At 39.6% G+C, this 26,099-nt stretch overlaps 3 protein-coding genes across 4 annotated transcripts; all 3 read right to left on the bottom strand.

Annotated features, from left to right (window-relative positions):
- cdc26 (cell division cycle 26 homolog) lies at window positions 1-3,118 on the bottom strand. 2 transcript variants are annotated; one of them, XM_080419097.1, is made up of 3 exons: window positions 2,996-3,118; window positions 763-851; window positions 1-324 (listed from the first exon to the last, which is right to left on the bottom strand). In XM_080419097.1, the coding sequence occupies exons 2-3, from the start codon at window positions 841-843 to the stop codon at window positions 142-144; spliced, it is 264 nt and encodes an 87-aa protein (XP_080275223.1). In that variant the 5' UTR covers window positions 844-851; window positions 2,996-3,118; the 3' UTR covers window positions 1-141. The 2 variants fall into 2 exon arrangements, with proteins under 2 accessions (XP_080275223.1, XP_080275224.1); XM_080419098.1 differs by having other exon boundaries at window positions 763-848; window positions 2,996-3,114.
- A 2,714-nt stretch (window positions 3,119-5,832) lies between these two features.
- LOC308077989 (uncharacterized protein) lies at window positions 5,833-7,040 on the bottom strand (the record flags this gene model as incomplete). Its single annotated transcript, XM_080419019.1, has 2 exons — window positions 5,833-6,294; window positions 6,398-7,040. The coding sequence occupies one exon, from the start codon at window positions 7,038-7,040 to the stop codon at window positions 6,792-6,794; it is 249 nt and encodes an 82-aa protein (XP_080275145.1). The 3' UTR covers window positions 5,833-6,294; window positions 6,398-6,791.
- A 3,222-nt stretch (window positions 7,041-10,262) lies between these two features.
- prpf4 (pre-mRNA splicing tri-snRNP complex factor PRPF4) lies at window positions 10,263-26,099 on the bottom strand. Its single transcript, XM_080418981.1, has 15 exons — window positions 26,009-26,099; window positions 24,518-24,694; window positions 23,161-23,350; window positions 20,679-20,757; window positions 19,930-20,009; window positions 16,611-16,704; window positions 16,233-16,327; window positions 15,557-15,615; window positions 14,154-14,277; window positions 13,081-13,170; window positions 12,782-12,904; window positions 12,514-12,621; window positions 11,308-11,426; window positions 11,022-11,128; window positions 10,263-10,482 (listed from the first exon to the last, which is right to left on the bottom strand). Exons 2-15 carry the CDS (start codon window positions 24,666-24,668, stop codon window positions 10,396-10,398), a joined length of 1,506 nt encoding a protein of 501 aa, XP_080275107.1. The 5' UTR covers window positions 24,669-24,694; window positions 26,009-26,099; the 3' UTR covers window positions 10,263-10,395.

The raw sequence follows: 26,099 nt of genomic DNA, 5'->3' as shown, positions 1-26,099 counted from the left end.
ACCAATGGTAGAAAAACTTTATTTTTTTACATTACAAAACAAATGTACAATCACAGATTGTTTCCCACAATATATATATCATACAACTCAGTTACCATTGTAAATAACATTGTCATTGGCCAACACAAACAGCGACAAAACTCAGAACTGCAGGTTGCCAAATAAGGAGGGCAGTGTGTTGGGCTTGGGGTGGGGCTTGTAGCCGATTCGCTCGTTCACCGCCTGCTCCCGCGTCTTGCCCATGTCTCCGCCCCCGGTGGCGGACGCCCCTCCGTCACTGGCTCCGCCCATGGCGTCGGCCTCCTCGCACTGCTTCCTGCGAGTCTGACAATTAAAGAAACTGTTATTTAGGAAGCTGCTACAGTACATGGTTACTTAGGTTTTTTAGGTTTGCAGATCTACTGTACGATGAGCTTGTAGATCAGTAATTCTTTGAAAAATCGTGAAAATATGTGCAAATCTTTGAATATATATATATATATATATATTTTTTTAAGCGAACATTTGTACCTCAAATCGTGTGAGAACCACTGATATATAGCAACAACGTTATGATTTAGAAGACATTTGTAGAATCCCCAGAAGCAAAGCTTTGAGTTACAAATGTTTGCTTAAAAAAAAAAATAGATACATATTTAAACTAAAGATTTGCACAAATGTTCACGATTTAAAAAAAATAGCAGATCTACAAGCTATGAGCTTGAGCTTGTAGATCTGCTATTTTTTTTAATTTAACAGTTAAGTTGATGCTTCAGTCCTTACCTCCAGCTCCTTCTTGATGCTTTCAAACTCCTCCGTGTCGTCCATTTTGAGCTCCAGCCTGGTCGGCTTCCGTCTCAACATGGTCGCTGCTGATAAAAAAATAATATGAATATCTAAATTTTTATGCTAATAAAAGTCTTTATTGGACAAACAACTTAAAATGTATAGTCTGATCTGTGATATGCCTGTATTTGCATTTGTATCACCTAAGACAGGGGTCTTCAATGTTTTCAGGCCAAGGACCCCCTAGCTGAGAGAGAGATGAAGCAGGGACCCCCTACTCTATATTGTATAAAATTGTGTTTCAGATTATTTTATTTTTTTTACTTAGTCTGCTCTTTTTTCCCCTCTACACCTATAGCCTCTTTGCAAAAAATAGCCGATCTACAAGCTCTCTGCGAGGCGTTGAGAGCTTGTAGATCTGCTATTTTCGGGCTAATGTTCCTCTCAGAAGTTTTTATTTTTTTATTCTAGGGTTCAGGTGGTTAATGTAAAAAAAACGAAATCCTATCACACAAAGATTTGGCGGACCCCCTATAGTAGCTTTGACCCCCTGTTGAAGACCCCTGACCTAAGACTTAAGAGGTCGGTTTGAATGAGACTTTGAGGGTATGATTCCGGTACTGTATACGGCTGTCACAATTATTGCATAATCGTCTAATCGCAATTATTTTGTCATAATCGTCATAATCGTTTATGTTCATACATTTAAAAAAAGGCGTGACGCGTTGTAAGCTTGAAGATCAGCTATTTCCGCTATTTTATACAATTTTTTTTAAAGTATAAAATTAATAAATATGTCTATATATTTCGGTTATTTGTCATATCTGCCCTGTGCATTTTTTGATTGCGAGGCAAACAGAAATGTATTTTTTCTTCATAGCGCTTTTTGAAGTACTCAAAGGTGCTTTACGTGTACGTATAAGATACTGTAGATTAACAATTTTATTTTAATAATAAAAAGCGATAAAACTGTAAAAACAAGAGTTGAGATGAGAGCCCATTCAGAAAGGGAATTCTAAACAGGTGGGTTTTAAGGGCAGTCTTGAAGGAAGGGAGGCGAGGAAGGGAGTCTCTCTGATATGTTTGGGGAGTATGTTTATTTACAGTGCATACTGTATGTAAACATAATATCCTGCAAGTTGTGTGATGATTGGCCCGATGGTTGCTGTTATGTTCTGAGCCATGGCCCCTTTGAAGTCCATATGGTCAATATCTTCACGTTAAACAATTAAGACCGGGGAAGCATCTGTGTCATTTTACATTTTAACCATTATTTTATACTTTGGTTATTTAAGAAAATAGCAGATATACAAGCTTGTAGATCTGCTATTTTTGAAACATTTAGCAAATCTTTGAATATTTTTTTTTAAAGCGATCATTTTTTAACTCAAATCTTTGCTTCGGTCTGGGGGTCCCTGGAACCTAAATATTAGAGATGGGGGTCCATGGCAAACACATAATTTTGGGGGTCTTTGACTTGAGAACCACTGATATAGTAACATAAGCTTTTCAGAAAACTGTCAACAAAGCTGTGTGTAGAGTTTTGATGAGCTTGGTCAATCATGATCCAAAGAGAATTGTATCAATTGGACCCCAGATTTAGGAGGTCAAAATGTATTATTCAAACATATTTAAATGGCATAAAACCTCAGCACATAGAAAGTGTTTCAGCACTTTGTTTATAACAGTGGTTCTCAAACCTTTTCATGTCAAGGATCCCCAAAATGATATGTATTTGGCTGGGATTTTAAAAAAAATATCAGATCTTTATCATATCTGCTATTTTTGAATATCCAAAGTATAAAATATGGTTAAAGTGGTTAAAATGACTGTGACACTATATTAACTAATTTAGCTGCATGGGGACTCCCTGGTACCCCCCCAAGGACCCCTCTTTGAGAACCACTGGTTTAGATACCCATGAATATATTTGAAATGTGAATCAATGAGCATTCATAACTTATTTCTATAATTCATGACTTAATTATATAAAACATAATTTATATAATTCATATAACATTATGAGAGAAAAAAGCTATTGAGGAACAGTTCATATTAGATTTGTTTAAAATCCCTTTAAACGTGTTGTAAGTGATTTATTATTATTATTATTATTATGATGTTAGCATTTAGCATCATAGCCGAAGACCGTAGACACGTTTTAACGCTCTTTAACTCTTCTCATCATATTGTTGTTGTTGCTGTTGTTATTATTATAACTTCAACTTACCGGACTAAATAGACGTTTAATGGAGTATTGTTGTTGTTATTGTTTATTGTATTTATTGTTTTGAAGTCGGTAGCCAAAGCTCTGTCGATAGCATAGCATCATGTAGGCTACATTGTTGCCAGGTTTTGCGAGAGAAACAAGCTCAACCAGGTGGTCTATGAAAACAAGCCCAAATGAGCACTTTAAACATAATATGCATCGGCTATTTGAAAATAGCCAATCTATAAGTTCACGTGAGCTTGTAGAATATAGAATATTTTTTTTTGGAAACATTCTAACAACCCTGTGACACAAAACATTTTCATGAAAATATTTAAGAACTACTGGTTTAAATAATAAAACATTTGGAAGCAAGCCTAAATAAGCAACAACACTTTAGAAACAAACAAGACCCAAAAAACGCAACCCGCAACGAATCAACATCTACAAGCAACTTTACAGAAAAAGAAGCCCAAAGTCGCTTATGATAAGCCGACATGGCAACACTGCTTCTTTTCTTCTTATGATTTCCGGCAGGCTGTACACTAAATAGCTCAATGCTGCCCTCCACAGGCAGAGATCTTTACTATTTATGCTATATGTTTTAATAAAAGTTGAAAATTCATCTCAGATCAGATGCAAAAAATATACTTGAGAAACCCATAAGACCCAGATCTGACAACTCCAACTGTTGCCTATCTTTTCTGTATAACAAAACATGTTAAACTGTCTTCGGAATTACACGACGCAGACCATTTTGAAGTTTGTTCACCAAATAAACAATCAGTGTACTTAATTATTATTATTATTCAGACTCATTTTTAAAGTCTTAAATTAAGATACAAATTAAAAGATAGAGTAAAGACAACTAAAGCACCCCATACTTAACTTGTCAGGAGAAGAATATACAAATATTGTACTTCTTCCTTCCTATTGTTTGTTTTTCGTGTTTTTAATGAGGTGGTTATTAAAGTGAGACATTCAAATAAATCGTATATATCCATACAGTCTCAGCTGTAATTGATAAGAATATATATACCATCAATGAATGTAAAAATAAGGGAAAGAATACCTGATCATCAACTGACAACTGCTAGTGTATATACAGTCATAAGCCTACGGTGGGCCATGTAAGACCAGACAGGTATGCTGTGTTGAGTTTACAGAAGAATCTGAGGTCCACTAGGGAGGATTTGGTGTTGGAGGTCCAGCTGAGTTTGTCACATTGCATTGGGCACTGGTTCTCAACCTTTTCAGACCACGACCTCCCAAAATAATCATATTTGACCTGGGGACCCCCCATTTTGTTTGACTCTGTTCCACAGATAAATATTGTGAATATGGCAGATCTACAAGCTCGAGCTTGTAGATCGGCTATTTTCAAAATTTGTGTCTCTTTCTTATATTATTTGACAATTTGTCCAATGTTTTATAGTATAGTTTGTTGATTACTTTTGTTGCAGTAATGGTCTTTTTCTTTTCTTTAATTTTAGTTTTAAGTATTAAAAAGGTCTTAAAAGTCCTTAAATTGTCACTTCACAATCACCTGGGGACCCCCCCAAAATCAACCCACAGGTTGAGAACCACTGGCATAGGGTAGGCTTTGTTTCTTGTAATTCGGATTATTTGATGTGACAAATCTATTGATTTAATATTAAATGTATTCCCTTTCATCTCATTTTAGTTCCATCTCATATATGTCCAAATGTATTCTTGGCAATATGTGCACACAGACATCATGTCAGTCATATCAATAAAGCTCATTGAATTGAATTGAGAAAGACAGACAGACAGAGAAAGAGAGAAAACAGCACTTAATCGTTCAATTCATTATAGAGCAGTGGTTCTCAAAGTGGGGTCTGGGGACCACCAGGGGTCCTTGAGGGGTTATGGGTCTGTGCGGCACTCGAGTTAAATTAACAATTTTCCCCCAGTGTAGAATGGGGTCCCACCAGAGGTGAAACTCATATCAAACACTGGGGGTCCTTGAAATTAATCACTGAGAAGTGTCAGTATGTGAGTTGAATATCAACGTCTAATATATATATTCAAGATGAAAAACCACAGTATGTCATGATATGGCTCATCTGACTCCAGGTATATTCTGGGAACAATTAATCCATTCAGAAACAAACCCCCAAAAGAAATAAAAAAAACATTCATTCACACCGCTTCGTCTTTTGAACTCCAATCTTTATTGACCCACTGTGTGACCAATTAAACTATCAACAACAATGGACATAATGACATAGATTCATATAAAAGAAAAACCTTGATATGTGGAGCAGTTGTTCGGTGTGGTTCTAACTTGTTCTTCTATTCAATGACCTTTCGCTTTGTTCTCGCCTGAGTCACTAAAGAGACCGCAGGGAGAATGCAGTCTGATGAATTACAGCCACAGGTGTGCTCCTAGTTAAACAATGACACAGTTTTGTGTGTGTGTGTGTGTGTGTACACTTGGGTCTTTGTGTGCAATATGTTTTTCAGGGCAAAGCCCTGCAGCCTGCTCTGAAGGTGCACGTAAACAACAGTACTTGTAAACAACGCAATTATCAGCAAACTCTGTTTCCAAACAGAGAAATGACTCAATGTTTCTATTCATTACTTGTCTCATGTAATTGCATTAGCTACTAGACTCAGGGGTCACGACGAGTCCACCGGCCAAGAGGGCTGTGGGCCTGAGACCCACAACGTGTGCATCATCCTCCCGGCCTTCGCTAATCACTAACAACACAAACAGAGAACGTTCTGCTATGTTAAGAATGCCGGCCGGTTTCAGTGGAGCGCACACCCCTCCGTGACATCACCTTCCTCCAAAGCACCCCGCCCCATGATGACAAAACAAGAAAGTCCTGCCGTACCAGATATTAACATCTTTATTGCTTTACCTGGCGTTCTAAAACAAAACACACAAAATTACAAACGACTGACCCAAACGTTTTCGACACTCATCGGCCTGTATTCCAAACATCAGCGACAATATTAATAATACAATAAAGGGATCAACAGACTCATAAATACATAAGAGACAGTCTTCAGCTTGCCTCTGTGAACAGCAGGGTTTGTACAGAAGTTAACTTCTTGCTATGTGCAGTTAAAATTTTCTTTACAGGTTATCCTATACTGGACAAATATACCAGAGTTCTATCTATTGCAGATCTTCTATAATACCAGAACCAGCAGCAATAGGGGTCATGTTAGGATAGAATACCAGCAGTACGAGAGGTCTTGATGTACGATACAAAACCAGCAGTATTAAAGGTCCTGGTAGGATACAAAACAAACACTACTAGAGGTCCTGGTAGGATATAAAACAAGCACTACTAGGGGTCCTGGTAGGATATAAAACCAGCAGTACTAGAGGTCCTGGTAGGATAAAGAATCAGAGATACTAGAGGTCCTGGTAGAATATAAAATAAGCACTACTAGAGGTCCTGGCAGGAAAGAAACCCAGCAATACTAGAGGTCCTGGTAGGATAAAAAAAAATCAGTGGTACTAGAGGTCCTGGTAGGATAAAAAAAATTGCGGTGCTAGTGGTCCTGGTAGGACAGAAAACCAGCAGTTCTAGAGGTCCTGGTAGGATATAAAATCAGTGGTACTAGAGGTCCTGGTAGGACAGACAACCAGCAGTTCTAGAGGTCCTGGTAGGATATAAAATCAGTGGTACTAGAGGTCCTGGTAGGACAGACAACCAGCAGTTCTAGAGGTCCTGGTAGGACAGAGAACCAGCAGTACTAGAGGTCCTGGTAGGATATAAAACCAGGGGTACTGGAGGTCCTGGTAGGACAGAAAACCAGCAGTTCTGTGGGCATTAGTTCATTTCCGACGGCAGTGATAGCAGCACCATGCCGGACACCTGCCCGGCACTTCCTCCGTGTCCTCCTTGACATAAGGAGGGGGTGGGTTCTGCACGCCGTCAGAAGCGGGGTTGGACGCGTCGTTGTACGCGTCGTTCTGGGCCATGGGGTTGGCGATGACCGTGGCGTCGTCCACGCCTCGCAGCTTGGCCCGGGGGATGGTCACATGACCGTAGGGGTTGTCCATTGACAGCTTGATGTTGGACATGATGTGATAGGTCAGTTATCCAGCAGCTGTTCCCTGGACCATGTGGAAAGAGACAGTTTAGAATTAATAGCCTACTAGTACTATAATAGTAGTTGAAATAGTAATAGTGGTGGTGGTAGTAGTAGTAGTTTCTGGTCAATAGTAGGCTAAGGCTATTAATAGTAAAAATGTAATTTAAGTAATGTAATTGTAGTTTTAGTAGTAGTAATAGTAGAAGTGGCAATAGTAGCCTAAACGCAGCATTTGTCAATGCTACACAAAATCCAGTGGTGTAAAGTAACTAAGTACATTTACTCAAGTAATGTACTTTACTGGAGTATTTCCAAATTTCTGTACTTTTACTCCTACTCCACTACATCTAGGCAAATGTTGTACTTTTACTCCACTACAATTATTTAAAAACTTACTAATTACTAGATTATTATTACAAAACATACATTAACCATTCAGCCCTATGTAGCCTACATTTCGGCCATTTGAAAATAGCCAATCTACAAGCTTGCAATGCACGAATAATGAGCTTGTATATCTGCTATTTTCAACAACAAAAAAATAAGCATTCTTTTGTGAAACCTGTGAAATGGGACATTCTTTCTACTTTTGGTACCAATACTTTTGAATTTCGGACTTTTACTTGTCACAGAGTAACTATTTCTACATTGCAGATATACTAGAAATACTTTTACTTAAGTAAAAAATGTGAGTAGCCTACTTTTTTCCACCACTGACAAAATTACAACAATATGGGCTAACCCAACCCCAAACAGCCGCCCCCCCCCCCCCCCCCCCCCCCCCACACACACACACCTGCTTGCCCAAATAAACGTCACATTCCTATGCATTGCTGTAGCCTACGTCACGGATGCTGTTACACATTCTAAGTAATTAGATCTATCTATCACATATTTATGGTAACCATACATGTATATATATATATCCTATTTTCACCAATGCTTTATTTTCTTTCTACTCACTCTTTCTTGACAAAGATTCCACAACAAAATGGTCGGTCTTCTGTCTCTTCAGTTGCTCTGATCCTTCTGTTTCTACTTTCTTTCCCTCCTTCAGTCTCTCTCTCTCTCTCTCTCTTCACCAATGTGGGCCCGAGGCAAAAGGCTTAACTAGTGAAAAGTGTTTGTTTTTCCTCTTCTCTTATCAGAACAGAACTCTCAACGCGTTCAATGACTTCAATCTGGTCTCTCTCTCTCTCTCCCCTGAGAATGATAGAGCTGACACACCTGAGGACTGAGGAGGGGAGGGGCCACAGGTGCACAAAGAGAGAGAGAGAGAGAGAGAGAGAGAGAGAGAGAGAGAGAGAGAGAGAGAGAGAGAGAGAGAGAGAGAGAGAGAGAGAGAGAGAGAGAGAGAGAGAGAGAGAGAGAGAGACTTGTTCAGTCGAAACCTAAGTGGACTGACCAGTTCTCTCTCTCTCTCTCTCTCTAGACTTTCTGCAGAACACAGCAGAATGTCTACTGCTGTTTTCTAGAGCAGTGGTTCTCAAACCTTTTCATGTCAAGGACCCCCAAAAATGATATGTATTTGGCCTGCGGACCCCCATCTCAAAATATGTTGGTCCAGGGACCCCCAGAAGCAAAGATTTGAGTTACAAATGTTCGCTTAAAAATATATATGTATATTCAAAGATTTGCACAAGTTTTCAAAAATAGCAGATCTACAAGCTCATAGTGCGGCACTCTGTGCCGCGCTATGAGCTTGTAGATCAGCTATTTTTGAATAGCCAAACTATAAAATATGATTAAAATGATTGTGACACTATATCAACTAATTTAGCTGGGGACCCCCTGCTATCCCCCCTGGACCCCAATTTGAGAACCAATGTTCTAGAGGTCCTGGTAGGACACACATTCTTCTCTCTCTCTCTCTTAAAGAGACTTAACTTTAAAATGTTCTGCAATGTCCATTGCCATCTCTTAAAAGCTTTAACCCTTACTCAGTCAGTACTTTTGTCTCTCTGTTTTTTTTGTGTCCTTTTGTTTCTCTGTCAAAGGTGCCTTATCAAAGGCTCTATTGTATAAAAAGCAAGAACAAGAGCGAAACACTCAAATACACCAGCAGGGGGAACCAAGCCCCCATAAAACAACTCATGACAGTAGTTCTCAAAATCTTTCATGTCAAAGAGCCTAACATTAATATGTATTTTATTTGGCCGCAGAAAACATTTTGTGCCAGGGACCCCCATCCACATTTGTGTTCAAATATTTAAAATATTCAAAATGACTTGTGAGCTTGTAGATCGGCCATTTTCAAAGTGGTCAAACTGATGGAGGTCCACGACCCCACTTTGGGGACCCCTGATTTATACAATGACCAACCCAGGCACTATTGAAATCATTCATGGGACTTTAACCTTTAAAGTAGGACCACAATGGAAACAAGTTCCCCGGTTTTTTTTGTGTTATCCCTTTAGCCTTAATGTCTGACTGTACCTCGTGCTGTTTACATTTCTGACTAATAAAGTAATCAATCAATCACAAAAGTAACACAAAAAAAGTGGCAAGGTTAGCAGGTCACTGAGGTCAGCTACTGCACTCTCATTAGTATCAGGAATCAGATTAGTAATCTTCATGTAAAAGGTTTAAAGGGATAGTTCACCCCCAAAATGTCACCCCATGGAGACTTTCATGGAATTCATGGATATTTTTTTGTTTTTGTCCCATTCCTAAGCCAATAATTTGATGACCAGCATCGGTTCCGGTAGGAGACACAAAGAGTCTCCTTTTACCGGAACCGCTGCCTACCGGTCCGCTGGTCATCAAATTATTGGCTTAGGAATGCGACAAAAACATAAAAATATCTATGAATTCAAGTCTCCATGGGGTGACTAATCGCTAGAATTCTTTTTTCTTTTGGGTGAAATAACCCTTCAGTGCCATGCTTATTTATGGAATTTTGGCTCCGAGTGCCACAACCAAAATTAATTGTAAAAAAAAAAGTGCTTAGGAGCCGAGATACAGCCTTTTTTAGTAAGAAGTTAAACAAAGAGTGAATGGAGCAGCAAACCTTCAAATCATCATATCTTGGGTTCTGAACATGTTTTTCCAAAAAATAAATAAATAAAATCTTGGCGCTCAGGGCGTCAGGCCTCGTGACGTCTTAGACGTCATGTGGCACTGAATGAGTTAACACCAGGATCTAATCAGCTTATTAACATGTATGCACAACAGTTCAATAGTATTTAATAGAAGTCCACAATACACATACTTCCCCAAGTTCACTTTATTAAAAAATGTCAACACAAAATTATTTCAATCTTCTCTCTAAAAGTCACAAAACGGTTGTTTCCCCCCAAAAAACAAAAAAAAGCCATCTTCCATTTTCTGCTTCCTCATGTCGTTCACTCCGATGTCCAGAGCTTGAACGTGCGGTCGTATGAGCATGTGGCGATCAGCTCGCCGTCAGGTGAAATGTCACATGACATGACCTTAAAAGGAAATAGAGAGGACATAATGTTGAATTTGAATTTGACTATTATTTCTTATATTTCATTAAATAAATACAAATGTTTCTGGTTAAAACAAAGATTTTTGTTAAAAGGTTAAAGCTCTATATTCCGATAGTAATCATTGCTCGAGTTTTAAGTAACAGCGGTCTCCCCGTCTCTCCAGCTCTTCAATAAACATTAAAGGGTTCACCCCAAAAAAAATCTTTTTTTCTATCGATTAGTCACCCCATGGGGACTTGAATTCATGGATTTTTTTAGTTTTTGTCGCATTCCTGAGGCAATAATTTGATGACCAGCAGACCGGTATACAGCGGTTCCGGTAGCAGATACAAAGGAGACTCTTTGCGTCTACTACCGGAACCGCTGCCAGTCATCAAATTATTGGCTTAGGAATGCATTTTGGGGGTGAATCCCTTTAAATACACTTTCAGGTGGGCTGCCAATTTCAGCCAATCAGGACACACTTTGTGCTTTGCCCCCTAATAAGCAAGTCATGGACCAATAAGTTGTGGCCTCACCTTGCCCTCGTGGCCCGCCAGCGTTTTGAGAGGCGACCATCCAGGGTGTGACCACACCTTAGCCATGTTGTCATAGGCCACCGACACCAGGAAGCTGCCATCATTGGCTGCCGAATGGGAGGGATACAGAAGACAAGTTATTTCACATACAACTGGACTGATTGAAGAAATATCGAACATTCTAAAGGGTTCACAAACATTCAGGCAGCACATATACATACATACTATGTATGTGTATAATTATCAAATCTATTGTAATATTGCTAATAAGAGGGAAAGGGCGTACGTTGGAATCGGACTGCCGACACCAGGTTCTGGTGGGCGGGGATGGTATAGATGGCCTTCCTGTAACGCAGGTCCCAAACCTTCACCGTGTTGTCGCCACTTCCTGTTGCTGCATGGTAACTGCAGAAACAACATAAACGTTAATGTTCACACTTTAACCCATTCAATCCGGGAACGCGTCTCTGTCATTTTAGATTTATTTTGGCTATTCAAAATTAGCATATCTATAAGTTCATAGCGCGGCACCGAGTGCCAAGATATGAGCTTGTAGATATGCTATTTTTTTTTTTATCGTGAAAAATTTAGCAAATCTTTGAATATATATATATTTTAAAGGGAAACATTTTAACTCAAATCTTTGCTTCTGGGGGGTCCCTGGAACAACATATTTTGAGATGGGGGTCCGCGGCCAAATACATATTGTTTCAAAGTGGTCAAACTGATGGGGGTCCCCGACCCCACTTTGGGGACCCCTGATTTATACAATGACTAACCCAGGCACTATTGAAATCATTCATCGTTGTAGAACCCCAAGAACTAAAGATTTGAGTTACAAATGTTCACTCTAGATTTGCACAAATTTTCATGATTTTTCGCCAAAAATAAATAGCAGATATACAAGCTCTTAGCATGAGCTTGTATATCTGCTATTTTTGAATAGCCAAAGAAATGATTATTTCCCGGTCTAAATGGTTAAGACTTAAAAGTAGTAAAAAAAATCTGATGTTTTAAGTCATATTCATGCGTAAAAATATAAAATTCTAAAAGGATCACCACTGTAGATTAGGGTAGGGCTGGGATTCGGAACCGGAAGAACCGGATCCAACATCGAGGAACCAGACTCGGTTCCATCACATTTTGGAACCGTTTCCAGAACCGGTTTTTAATCACACTGTCAGAGCCGGTTTGTATACTTCACGTCTGCTATACAAATACAATACCAGTGGTTCTCAAACTCTTTAATTTCAAGGACCACGATAACTCTGAGAGCTATCTCAGACCCTTACGGGTCCATTTGGTTCCATTTGTACACTCTCAGAGTTACAGACTTGTAACGGTCCATTTGGAACCCCCTAAAAGGAATCGTTAAAAGGAACCGTTAAGGAAACGGACCGTTAAAGAGGGAATCGTTAAGAAAAACTGACTCATTAAAATCCCCACCCTATAGATAGGGCATTAGTAGTACACTACATTTATTGAGGCTCACCCATTGGGAGAGAAGTGAATGGTGTAGATCTCCTTCAGGTGACCTTCAAGGAACATGACACAGCGTCCGGTCCGCAGGTCCCAGACCCTGCCGAACGCATCCAGACCACTGCGGAACAAAAGAGTAGTAAATGTTGACAACTGTAATTAACCCACTCTCTAATCGAATTATGGCCATGGTCTTGACAGGGCATTAAGCACACTAGATAGGGCACTAGATGGAGAAGTGTAGATGGAGCAGTGTACTAAGGAGGGTAATCGGTAAGTACCCAGTGCCGGCCAGTGATCCATCGGGGTGGAAGGCGAGATCGTGGACTCCTTTGCTGTGTCCCTCCTGGTGGAGAATCTCCTCTTGGGCCTCGAGATCCCAGAGCCGCCAGGAGTTGTCATAGCTATAAGCAAACAAAGCAAGAGAGAGAGAAAGAAAATATAGAAAATGTTTCCAAAAGCCACATGACATGAATTAATAATACATTAATATTGGGAGATTCCCCCTGTGGTGTGTAAGAGGAAAGTCCACAGAAAGCACGGCGTGTTTATCCAGCTCGCTCGCTGTTGACCGACTCACCAGGTCGTGCCGAGGAATCTTCCGGACGGATGCCAGGTCACTCTGGAGACACGCATGGAATGACCCTCGATGTCTGCTACTGGCTCATCACTGCAAGGTTAACACGCTGTTATTAATACATGTCTGCTACTGGTTCATCACTGCAAGGTTAATATGCTGTTATTAATACACGACCGGCCAATGCTGGTACCGAAAACCTCAACTTGCTGTTGTCACCACAATAACCCTGGCAACACCGGAAAAGCATAAAATGCAGTACGTTTCGGTTTGTCTTCTATATAAAGTTGAAGCTGTCTTGTCGGTCTGTGGATCTGGATAAATATGTCCATATATGGTCAGGCCTGCAAAACATATCTGTCCGTCTGTCTGTCAATCTACAGCCATCCATTCTTCTATCTATCCATCCATCTATGTATCAAAACCATCAATGGCTAATCAAGGGCTTCGATTATGAATCACAAGACAGTCATCACAGAAAGACAGACAATCACAGACATATAACCCATTAAGACCTGGAACGCATCTGTCACTTTAGATTTCTTTGGCTATTCAAAAATAGCAGATATACAAGCTCATAACGCGGCACAGAGTGCTACGCTATGAGCTTGTAGATCTGCTATTTTTGAAAAATCGTGAACATTTTTGTTTTGATTATTTTCAAAAAACTGTTAGGATTTAGAAAACATTTTTAAGAATCGCCTCAGGTCTTAACTCATTCCCTGCCAATGACGTAATAAACGTTTAATTTTGTATTTAATTTCTTTTTCAAATTTGACCCAAAGACCAAGGAGATATGATTTTTCGAAGATCTAGACTCCCATCCACTTCCTTGTTAACTTAAAACTTAAAAATTCTGTACCTCGGCTCCTGAGTACGAAAACTTTTTTTTTTTTCGATGAAAAATCTCTGGCAGTGGGCAAACGCGGCCAGCAATAATTGTGGCAGTGAATGAGTTAATGGGATAAAGACATAAAATAGACAGCCAAACACAAGACCAGTCAATCCCAACGACAGACAGCCAATCAACAAGACAACAAATGACAACCACGCAAACACCTAAACCGATCAATCACCTGTCGAGACTCCAGAGCTTGACGGTGCCGTCGGTACCACAAGAGGCCAGGCTGATGTCTGATGGTTCCAGAGAGATCGTGGCCTGTGGGTGGAACCCGATGGAGCCTACGTTGGTTTCATGACCTGGATTCAACAGAAAAGAATATAGCAGAATGAAGAGTCATGCAACAAAATACAATGCAGCAAAATAGAACAGAATGAAATATATGAAACAGAACTGCCTTTCACCACATGCTAATGTGTGCCTATTAGGGCTTTCACCAACTAGTCGACTAGTCGACTAGGGATGGGTATTGGCAACAATCTCACGATACGATACGTATCACGATACTTGGGTCACGATACGATTATATTGCGATACGCATCACGATACTTGGGTCGTATCACGATATTGCGATATATTGCGATATATTGCGATATATACATAAATCACAACTACATATTGTTTATATATACACTACATATTGAGTAGCTGCAGATCTGTGATAGGTTCTTTGAATGTTTTTCATAAAGCCTGTATCTGAAAAAGCAAAAAAAAAAAAAAAAAAAAAAAAAGTTTTTTTTATTTTTTATTTTTTTATCGCGATATCGATACTGGAGTATCGATACAGTATCGCGAAATAAAATATCGCGATATATCGTGATATCGATAATATTGCCCATCCCTACTAGTCGACTAGTATAACCACTAGTCGACTCTGTTGGTACTAGTCGAATAGTTGGAAACATTTTTTTTTTTTTTTATTTGTTTTAATGCCATAGTAATGGCCCGTCTTACTATTATTATTATCCTCCTGACTTTGTTTTTTTATCAAAAGGGGGTCAAAAGTATGCCCAATAAAAGCCTATTATTGGGCAATGGGGATCCTTGGAGACGCTGCTGTGGTGCTGTGCTGCTGTGCCAGAAGCGCTTCCCTTAAAACGCCATAAAAATAAGGGCAGGAGGATAATAATAATAGTAATATAGTAGTAGGATGGCATTAAAACAATGCCCCCCCCTAAAAAAATTTGTAATTTTTTTTTTTTAATGTTAATTTCGACTAGTCGACTAGTCGTCGACTAATTGGTCAAAACAGTCGACTCACACAAATCATTAGTTGTGAATGCCCTAGTGCCTATTATGGACATATTACGCAAACATTTAGCGAAAATAGTCAAACATTAGGCCAAGTACAACACTATGGTAAACTGCCTTCACAATAGACTGTAAAGTCAATCTATATCAAACTGTCCTTACAAGCTATTGTAAACTACCTTTACAATCGTTTTGAAGGACAATCTATTGTAACCTGCCTTTATAATACAGTAGATTGTATGACAATGTATTGTAAAAAGTAATCCAATACTTAACTACTTAGAAGACATTGTTAAATAAGCGGTTGGTAGTTTGATACCCGCTTACCTCTCAGCGTGCGTATGGGGTTACAGTCTGGAATCGACCACAGCTTACAAAGGCCACTCCTACAGTATGAAATGAATAGAATAACACAGAGTATAATGAACAATATAAACAGGTGTAGGAGAATAAAGTGGAGTGGGATAGGGTGGGATATAAGTGAATAAAATACAAATAAAATACAATAGTGTTACATTATTTTTAAGAGGACCACAATGAAATGAAATAAGCCTTAGGGCTTTATTATGTGTCAATCAATTCAATCAATCATTGAAATAAGAATTGAATTCATGAGTAAAACACAATAAAGTAGAATAGATTACAATGAAATTCACTCAAATAAAATATCTGTAGAACAGTTTAAAGTGTAAACGAGAAGAATAAAATAGAATATAATTGAATAAAACATAATAGAATTGAATAGAGGAATGTGAATTTGCAGAGATTCTACTGAATAGAATGTGTGAGTGTGTGCTCTGGTCATACCAGAAGCAGTGACCAGCATCTACAGTATGTCTGTGAGTGTGTGTGTGTGTGTGTGTGTGTGTGTGTGTGTGTGTGTGTGTGTGTGTGTGTGTGTGTGTGTGTGTGTGTGTGTGTGTGTGTGTGTGTGTGTGTGTGTGTGTGTGTGTGTGTGTGCTGTGTGTGTGAGTGAGTGTGTGTGTGTGTGCTGTGGTCATACCAGGAAGCAGTGACCAGCATCTTGGAGTCAGGACTGAACTGACAGAAGGAGATGGGACGCTCGTCGCCGATCTGACTGCAGAAGTTATTCAGATTCTATTGGAGTAGAATTACAAGACATTTTTATTTTATTTTATATAATCAGCATTCCAGCATTTGATTTAATTGTTTTAGACTTTACTGAATTAATCATAATTTCTCTGGCTTTCAAATGTATTCAGAATTACTTCATGGAACACAATGCCATTGCTGGTTCGGCTATTTTATTTCAAGACGGAAATAGTTAGTTATGAAGGGAAACCAAATCAATAAATAAAAGAATGACAGCATAAATATTGACATTTTTATGCATATTCATTCATTAATATCTTGATTTTACCCGCAGGTTCTTGTGCAGTTCTTGCTGTTTGACGGTTCGCGTCGACTCTGGGATTTCTTTATGGGCCCGTGCTGCTTCCAACCGCTTCACCGCCCTGACGGAGAGAAACACACATAGAGCTTAAACAGTGACCTTAACCTTCTGTTTCAGGAGGCGAATTTACCATTAATTTACTCCATAGACATTTCAGAAAATCCTTATATGAAGAGTTTTAAGCCTGGAGCCAAGTGCTTTCACTTTGCACACGAGCAGATACGTTTTCACAGCAGAAAACTGTTAGTTTATTTAAACAGCAATGTGCCATGGTCCAGGTGAACCTGGCTATTAACCACTTAAAGGAGCATTTCACCCCTGGAAGAACTTACAGTCACTCAATGTTAATAATGTTTGTAGTAGATAACAGTAGCAACATTTGAAATGTGCACCCTATGGCCAGAATAATATAGAAGTCTGTGTGTTTGACTGGGGTTTGACTGGGCTGCTGCATTACTACAATGACCATAATGCTTTGGGGCACTGCCCTTCCTTGTAGGGAGGGGAGGCTGCGTGGGGGTGTGGTCTACATTGTAGTCAGGAAATAAGGTGAGATAAAGAGACTATGAGTCAAATGACTCATAGTCTCTGAAGATATGGATACAAATCTAAAAACACAGACAAAACACAAAAAAACACACCAGGATCATGTTTATGGGTCCTAGACCTAGATAAAAATAGGGGTTTGATGCAAAATCGGCGAAATGTCCCTTTAACCCTATACTTAGTTGAACAAAGTCCCCCGGGGCTCTAGACTAGGCCCCCTCCTGTTTTTGTGCTACACTAAAGATCTTTGGCAAAAAAAAGCATAGCTACAAGACAAGCTCAACACATCGCGTTGCTTTGTGAGCTTTTCGCCAAAATACAGACAATGGGTTCAAGTGGTTAAAGGGAATGGGAAAAAAAGACACTATGATTGATCCAATTCATATTACGCCCCAAAACACACTCATGAATAATTCAGAGACTAAATACAACCCCTAGGCACCTTGTGCCACATTTTAAACCAAGATGACGCCGATAACTATATAGTATAATTGGAGTTGGACATGCCTCCAAGACACAGCCAGAGGCTATGGCTATTTGAACCACTGGTCTAGAGCGTCCTCATCGCTGTGTTTTACGGTTGTGTCGATGGTTCCTTAACTCTGAACAGTTTATTTTTCTGCTCCTACTACAAGTAAGACGCGCGAACGCTGGAAGCGAACGCAGCTCGAAAATATTGTGTATTTACGGACTTGTAATCCGTGTTATTTCACCGTGATGGAGAGAGAACATTGACTGTGTGTGTGTGTGTGTGTGTGTGTGTGTGTGTGTGTGTGTGTGTGTGTGTGTGTGTGTGTGTGTGTGTGTGTGTGTGTGTGTGTCAGAGCATTGTCTAAATTCCTGCACTCTGGCGCACTCGGGTGGCTGCTTACAGGCAGTGCACGCATGTGAGTCATGTCACCCAGGGGCAGGCAGGCAATGAGAGCGTGGGTCACATGGGTGCATGCAGCCAATGAGAGGTGAACACAGAGACACGGAGACACACACGGAGACACACACACACAACCCAAGCAGAGTTACATAGTAAGCTCCATTTGGTCGGAGCCGCGTTCGCAATTATGTTTGACCGATGTACAGTGTTGTGATAAGTGTCCAAACCTGTTGTGAAGAAGTATTTTTTTTGTTTTGTTTTTTTGTCTTGTATGTTCACAAGCTCGCTGCTTGGTTTAAATTTGTTTTAACACAGGAGGTTTTTTACATGGACTATTAGCTTCGTATTGGTTGGAGTTGGTATTATATGCATGTACCCATGTTTATGTACTAAAAAAAACAGCGTTTTAGACCTACTTTGCCTATGTCGGATTAGCTTCCTTTATGTGGATTACTTTTCCTTATGCAGATTACATTCCCGATGTGTTTTACTTAACTTATGCAGACTTATCCTTTGTGTGGGACTACTTCCCTTTACGTCTCACCTGCACACTACGAGCACAAAGCTCTACGTTCTATATCTGTTAAACCCATTAAAACCGGGAAAGCACCCGTGTCATTTTAGCGTTTGCTATTCAAAAATAGCAGACGTACAAGCTCACGGCACGTCACTTCGTGCCGCGAGCTTGTACATCTGCTATTTTTTGATTTTTTTTTGAAGAATCTTGAAAGTGTTAGAAAAAATGTTGAATAATTTAGAATTACGAAGAAGTTTGAGAACTATACCGATTCAGAAGGCATTTGTAGAATCGGCCTCAAGGTCTTATAATGGGTTAATTTTTGTACGTTATGCACACACCTGCATCTATGTTGTAATGTGTTAATGTTTCTCCTGCTGCACCCTATGTACACATCTGCATTTGCTGCTACAAAGTAACCTCAGGTACATACATAACTGTTACGTATGCTGCTTTTCATAATGTACAGCGGTACATCATGTACAATATCACGTACATTCCCATTATTATATAATGCCGCTTCTTTTATAACCGCCTCATACCATTATCATGAATATCTGCCTGCCTGTATATGCACATATGTATATTTTTCTTTTTTAACCCATTGAGACCTGAAGCCGATTCTACATGTCTCCTAAATCTCAACAGTTTTCTGAAAAACGTATGTTTCTATATCAGTGGTGCTCAATCTTTTTCATGTCAAGGACCCCCAAAATGATATGTATTTGGCCGCGGTACTCCATCAAAATATGCTGTTCCAGGGACCCCCAGAAGCAAAGATTTGAGTTAAAATGTTCGCTTTAAAAATATATATATATATTCAGAAGATTTGCACACATTTTCACGATTTTTCAAAAATAGCAGATCTACAAGCTCATAGCGCGGCACTCGGTGCCGTGCTATGAGCTTGTATATCTGCTATCTTTGAATAGCCCAAAGTGTAAATTAATGCTTTTTAGCTCAAATCTAAAAATGACACAGTTCCAGGTCTTAATGGGTTAAAGTGTGAAGTGTGAAGTGTGATTATCTGGCCTGTTTTCCTTGCTCTTCTTTCTATCTCTATTCTTCCATTTTTCCTGAAAACAATAAATGATGGAGCTTCTAGGAAATGACTCCTGTTTACACCTGTGACAGTAAAGCTGATATTGATTCATGTGCCACCTTGCACCATAGATCATCTATATAGGACCCCAAGTGTGAAAATATCCAAAGACACCTGGTTTTATGTCGACTGAAGTTGTTCCTACAGTAAGACACCTGGTTTTATGTAGACTGAAGTTGTTCCTACAGTAAGACACCTGGTTTTATGTTTACAGCCATTAGTCGTTAGTGGCTGCAGACGTAGCATTTACCTGGGCAGGGAGAATCTAGCCAACCAGAGACGGGCTTCCTTCAGGGTGGAGGGGCCTTCATGGTACCACGTCTGCTGATGCTGTAGAGAAAGGTGGGGGGTGTTACCATATATGAGAGAGAGATACGAATGGGAGTAAAAATAAATCACTTTAGAGAGGGGCGGGCGGGAGCGGTGGGGGGCTGAGAGAGGGAGAGATAGTACAGACTAGGCCTGTCCCCGACTAAGGATTTGTTTAGTCGACTCTAATTGGCGACTAATTGCCAATAGTCGACTGGCAGTCGACTAATAAAAAATAAAAAACGTTATCTTTTTTTTTTGGGCCAAAATACATTTTATTTCAAAGGGCCAAGTCTACACAGTTTGTTTTGTCTCCAGCAGAGTTTCTAGTGTCTCTATCTCTCTCTGGAAGAGGTTGCACATGAACTCTGCAGCCGCACTGAGGCGCTCCAACACAAACAATACCAATACAAAGACGAGGAATAAGAAGAATAAAGTGGATTTACGTGTGGTTGCAGGTGTAGACTTGGCCAAAAAACAATTTAAAACATTTTTGGCCCTAAAAAAATAAAAAAGACACTTAGTCGACTCGGACCCCCCGCGACTAACCAGTCGACTAGTCGACTTAGTCGAGGTCAGGCCTAGTACAGAGAAGAGGAGGAGAGAGGCGACAGAGAGGAAGGGAGGAAGAGGTGGGAGGAAAGAGAGGGAGAAAGACGGAAAGAGAGATAGTGTATTTGTTCACTTCACCTCCTCTTGAAGTTTCACTTCTTCTTTCTTTCGCTTCTTCAGAGCGTCTGGACCAACGATTGACAGCACGTTCCTCAACCTAAAGACACACATTTCAACATTTACTACTAGCACCATTTACTAATTACAGATCATAATAAACCTGAAGCACATTTAACACTAGAAAGTACTGTTCCTGAAGAAACAGTGTGGGATCGCTAAGAATGTTGATGGTATTGGGTATTGATATTGTTAGTAGTGTTAAAGGTTTGAAAGGTTTAAAGTTCTAAAAGTTTGAAAGGTTTGAAAGGTTCTAAAGGTTTGAAAGGTTTGAAAGGTTTGAAAGGTTTGAAAGGTTTGAAAGGTTTGAAAGGTTTGAAAGGTTTGAAAGGTTCTAAAGGTTTGAAAGGTTCTAAAGGTTTGAAAGGTTTGAAAGGTTCTAAAGGTTTAAGAGGTTCCAAAGGTTTGAAAGGTTCGAAAGGTTCGAAAGGTTTGAAAGGTCTGAAAGGTTTGAAAGGTTTGAAAGGTCTGAAAGGTTTGAAAGGTTCTAAATGTTTGAAAGGTTTGAAAGGTTCGAAAGGTTCGAAAGGTTCTAAAGGTTTTAAAGGTTTGAAAGGTTCTAAAGGTTTAAGAGGTTCCAAAGGTTTGAAAGGTTCGAAAGGTTCGAAAGGTTTGAAAGGTCTGAAAGGTTTGAAAGGTTTGAAAGGTCTGAAAGGTTTGAAAGGTTCTAAATGTTTGAAAGGTTTGAAAGGTTCGAAAGGTTCGAAAGGTTCTAAAGGTTTTAAAGGTCTACGGTTCTAAAGGTTTGTCGGTGTTGAATAGTGTAAAATGTAGTTTTCTAGGGTAAAACTGTGGTTGCTAGGGTCTGATAGCCGGTTGCTAGGTTCTAATAGGTGGTTGCTAGGGTCTAATTGGTGGTTGCTAGGGTAAAACAGGTGGTTGCTAGGTTAGAAAGGTGGTTGCTAGGGTCTAATCGGTGGTTGCTAGGGTATGATAGGTGGTTGCTATGGTCTAATATGGTGTTGCTAGGGTCTAATAAGCAGTTGCTAGGCTCCACTGTAGCTAAATAGGATTGCCCCATTGAAATGAATGGGATTTTTTTTAGCAGTAAAAAGTGAAATATCTCTAAAAGTACAAATTATTTCAAAAATTCAAATGGTAGCCAATATGTCCTAAGTAGGCTGAACGTTATAGAGTTGGAACGGAGTTTCTAGCTAAAAGTATGAATTTCCCCATTGAAATGAATGGGATTTTTTTTAGCAGTAAAAAGTGAAATATCTCTAAAAGTACAAATTATTTCAAAAATTCAAATGGTAGCCGACATGTCCTGAGTAGGCCGAACGTTGAAGAGTTGGAACGGAGTTTGTAGCTAAAAGTATGAAGGACTAGTTAGGGGCCAAAAAACTGTCCCAAAAACGGTGAAGATAACAGTAGTGTGATCGCTTTAGCGATCCCACAATTACTACGATCACTGGTACCAGTTACTAGTTACAGGTCAGAAAGAACTAGTAATGATAGTAATAGTAATACTAGAAGGTACTGTTCCTGAAGAAACAGTGTGGGATCGCTAAGAATGTTGCTGGTATTGAGTATTGATAGTGTTAGTAGTGTTATAGGTTTGAAAGGTTTGAAGGGTTTGAAAGGTTTGAAAGGTTTGAAAGGTTTGAAAGGTTTGAAAGGTTTGAAGTACTTTTAAGTATTTTTACTCAATATAAGTACTCTTAAGTATTTTTACTCAAGGTATTTACTTTAAAGTATTTTTAGTCACTTTATTTACTTTAAAGTAGCTTTTACTAATTTTTACAACTTTTAAGTATTTTTATTCTTTTTATCAACTTTTAAGTATTTTTACTCTTTTTTATCAACTTTTAAGTATTTTTACAATTTTTTTCTACTTTTAAGTATTTTTACTCATTTTGAGTACTTTTAAGTATTTTTACTCAATATAAGTACTCTTAAGTATTTTTACTCAAGGTATTCACTTTAAAGTATTTTTAGTCACTTTATTTACTTTAAAGTAGCTTTTACTAATTTTTACAACTTTTAAGTATTTTTACTCTTTTTATCAACTTTTAAGTATTTTTACTATTTAAAAAGTGAAATATCTCTAAAAGTACAAATGATTTCAAAAATTCTAATGGTAGCCAATATGTCCTAAGTAGGCTGAACGTTATAGAGTTGGAACGGAGTTTCTAGCTAAAAGTATGAATTTCTCCATTGAAATGAATGGGAGTTTTTTAGAAGTAAAAAGTGAAATATCTCTAAAAGTACAAATGATTTCAAAAATTCAAATGGTAGCCGATATGTCCTAAGTAGGCCGAACGTTGTAGAGTTGGAACGGAGTTTGTAGCTAAAAGTATTAGGGGCCAAAAAACGGTGTTGACAATAACAGTAGTGTGATCGCTTTAGCGATCCCACAATTAGTAGCGTTACATACTAGTAGCAGTGATAGCAGCAGAACATTAGTAGAAGCAACAGTGTTTACATATCAACCAATTATTACCTTTCACGCCTCTCGGCCGGCCCCTCCCCGAATATCGAGATGGGCTCGCCGAGGGCGCGGAGACACGCCTTGACCTCGACGTCGTCCGTGGAGACGGCGATCTGCCGCGCGCGTTTCCTACGCTCGAAATCAGCCAGGACCTCAGCCTGTCGCTCGTTGACGGAGCGATCCTCGATGTCCATCGTCTCCCCTGGAGAAGACACGTTCAGTGGTCAATTTCCCATCCAACACACAATTAACCCATTCAACACATACCGTGTCATTTTTGATTTTTTTTAGCTATAACCATTATTTTATACTTTGGGCTATTCAAAAATAGCAGATCTACATGAAATTCCTGCCCTGCTCGACACCAAACAATGACCCGACAAGTCATGGACTGACGGGGGAACAAGACTAATATGCACCGAGTGCCGCGCTACAAGCTTGTAGATCTGCTATTTATTTGTTTTAGTCGTGCAATTATTATTGTTTTTTTTTAAGCAAAGATTTTTAACTCAAATCTTTGCTTCCAAGGATTCTAAAAATGTCTTCTAAATCCTAGCAGTTTTTTTTTGGAATAAAACCTATGTTGCTATAATATCAGTGGTTCTCAAACTGTTTTCATGTCAAGGCAGGGGCGCAGCCATGGGTGGGCCTGGGTGGGCCGTGGCCTCCTGCCTAGGCCCAGCCTATACTAGCGTTCTGGCTGTGCCACTGTGTCAAGGACCCCTAAAATTATATGTATTTGGCCGCGAAACCCACCATCTCAAAACATTTCGTTCCAGGGAGGGACCGCCACCAGAAGTAAAGATTTGAGTTACACATGTTCGCTTTCAAAATATATATATTCAAAGATTTGCACACATTTTCACGATTTTCTTTTTCAAAAATAGCAGATCTACAAGCTCATAGGTGCCGGGCTATGAGCTTGTATATCGGCTATTTTTGAATAGCCAAAGAAATCTATAGTCACACAGATGCGTTCCTGGATTGAATGGTTTAATAGATTTTACCACATCACTTTGTTCTTTGCTATCTCATTTTTGGGCGGTGTAGCCGCCCCTATAAGTGGGGTTGGGACACCTCATTAGCTGTACTGTGATTGGCTCATTAGTACACCCCTAGCTGTGATTGGCTGACTCTATTGGCTGACTCTATTCAGCACTGTGATTGGCTAGCGAGACACATGATGACATTAATAACCTATAAATAGGATTATGCACTTCCAAAAAATAATATTTTTTTGGAAGTGAGCTTCCATCACTATGATGACCACACCGCCCACACCCAGTGTGAACACTGGGTGTGATTTTTACCATCATTTTTAACTTTATCATCATCTCACCATCTTTGCGCTGAGTTTAAATAATAGTACCTGAGGAGAGGTTGATATTTCCCGCCGCAATGCCAGCTTTGACGGCATCCTTTGCTCCTCCTGCCCTCAGCCTCTCCCTCTCCTTCTCCTCCAAGCTTCCATAGAAGATCCGAGTCCTCTTCACCAACGGACCGTCGTCATCGTCCGACATTTTCTCCTGCTGGTCAGTCTCACAACCTGGTGACAACAAGAGCATATGGTGACCAAATATCCCAACAATACTATATATGTATATCTCTCCACCTCAACCATACACAGTACACACACAGTGTTGGCCTTGATGCCACCTCCCCCAGGATATAGGAATGTCTACAACAGCGGTTCTCAAACTTTTTCATGTCAAGGACCCCCAAATTGACACTTATTAGCCCGCGGACCCCCATTTGAAAAGATAAGCCAGGGACCCCCATAAGAGATTATTTTTACAGCTCTAGCCGTAAAAAAATAATAATATCAAGGACCCCCAGTTTGACATGCATTAGGGCTACGGACCCCCATTTAATGGACTTTCTATCCCTGGGACCACAATTTAGATTGTAACATCAATGTTAATTTAACTCTGAGAGTGTACAAATGGACCTGACGGGTCCATTTGGTTTGTACACTCTCAGAGTTACAGACCCATAAGGGTCCATTTGGTTCCATTTGTACACTCTCAGAGTTACAGACCCACAAGTACCCCTGGGGGTCCCCTGACCCCACTTTGAGAACCAACGGTCTACAACACATTGTTAGAACATTAGTAGCGTGCTGCAGTTGGTTGTCAAACCTTTTCATTCACGACTGAAAAAAAAAGGTTTATATGGCCACGTCCTATAATGTGATTTTGTGAAATCCCCCCCCCCCCCACACACACACACTAATTGTTTCCAAATTAACACAATCTGTAAAATGATGATGTTTTTGTAATACTGTTCCTGCTGATCAGTTCTACATGCTGCCAACCAGGTGAGGAAATCACAGACCTTTGCTTTTATGAAATATCAGAGACCATTAGGGGTTTATTATGGAAGATGCTTCCAAACATATTGCTTGTTTTACCACTTTAAATGCTCTAATCTTTAACCAAAAATAGCCCATCTACAAGCTCTCAATCAATGACGCATTGAGAGCTTGTAGATCGTCTGTTTTAGCTGTACACTACAGTGCAACATGCTTCCATTACAGTAGAAGACATGCTGGCTTCTATGGAATGAACCAAATGACTGAGATCAGTCGTGGCGACTGAGAACTGTCTTTAATCCATGTAGGCGCTAAAATAATAATAATCATAATATTTGTCCCACATTCTGCCTAAGGTGCGTGTTTATGTGCGCGTGAATGAACGTGCGGTAGGATCTCTGTAGTTTAAGGGGGTAAAATGATGGTCACACAAGAAGAGAGACAGATTAACCAACAGCCACAACACGAGAAACAACAGCAAAGGAGATTAGAAGAAGCAGTAATAGTAGTTGTAGTTGATGTTGTTGTTGTTGTATTAAAGTTACTTACGTGTTAATGTGTAAATGTATTCCAAACAAACGACACAGCGTCGTAAACGGCGTGAACAACTTGAGAAAAACTCAACACATTGACGACAACA

The sequence above is a fragment of the Gymnoscopelus braueri genome (assembly GCF_963280865.1).
Source record: "Gymnoscopelus braueri genome assembly, chromosome: 22".
Taxonomy (NCBI): Eukaryota; Metazoa; Chordata; class Actinopteri; order Myctophiformes; family Myctophidae; genus Gymnoscopelus; species Gymnoscopelus braueri.
Note: the sequence above shows the minus strand (reverse complement) of the source record. Positions and strands in the feature narration are given on the sequence as shown.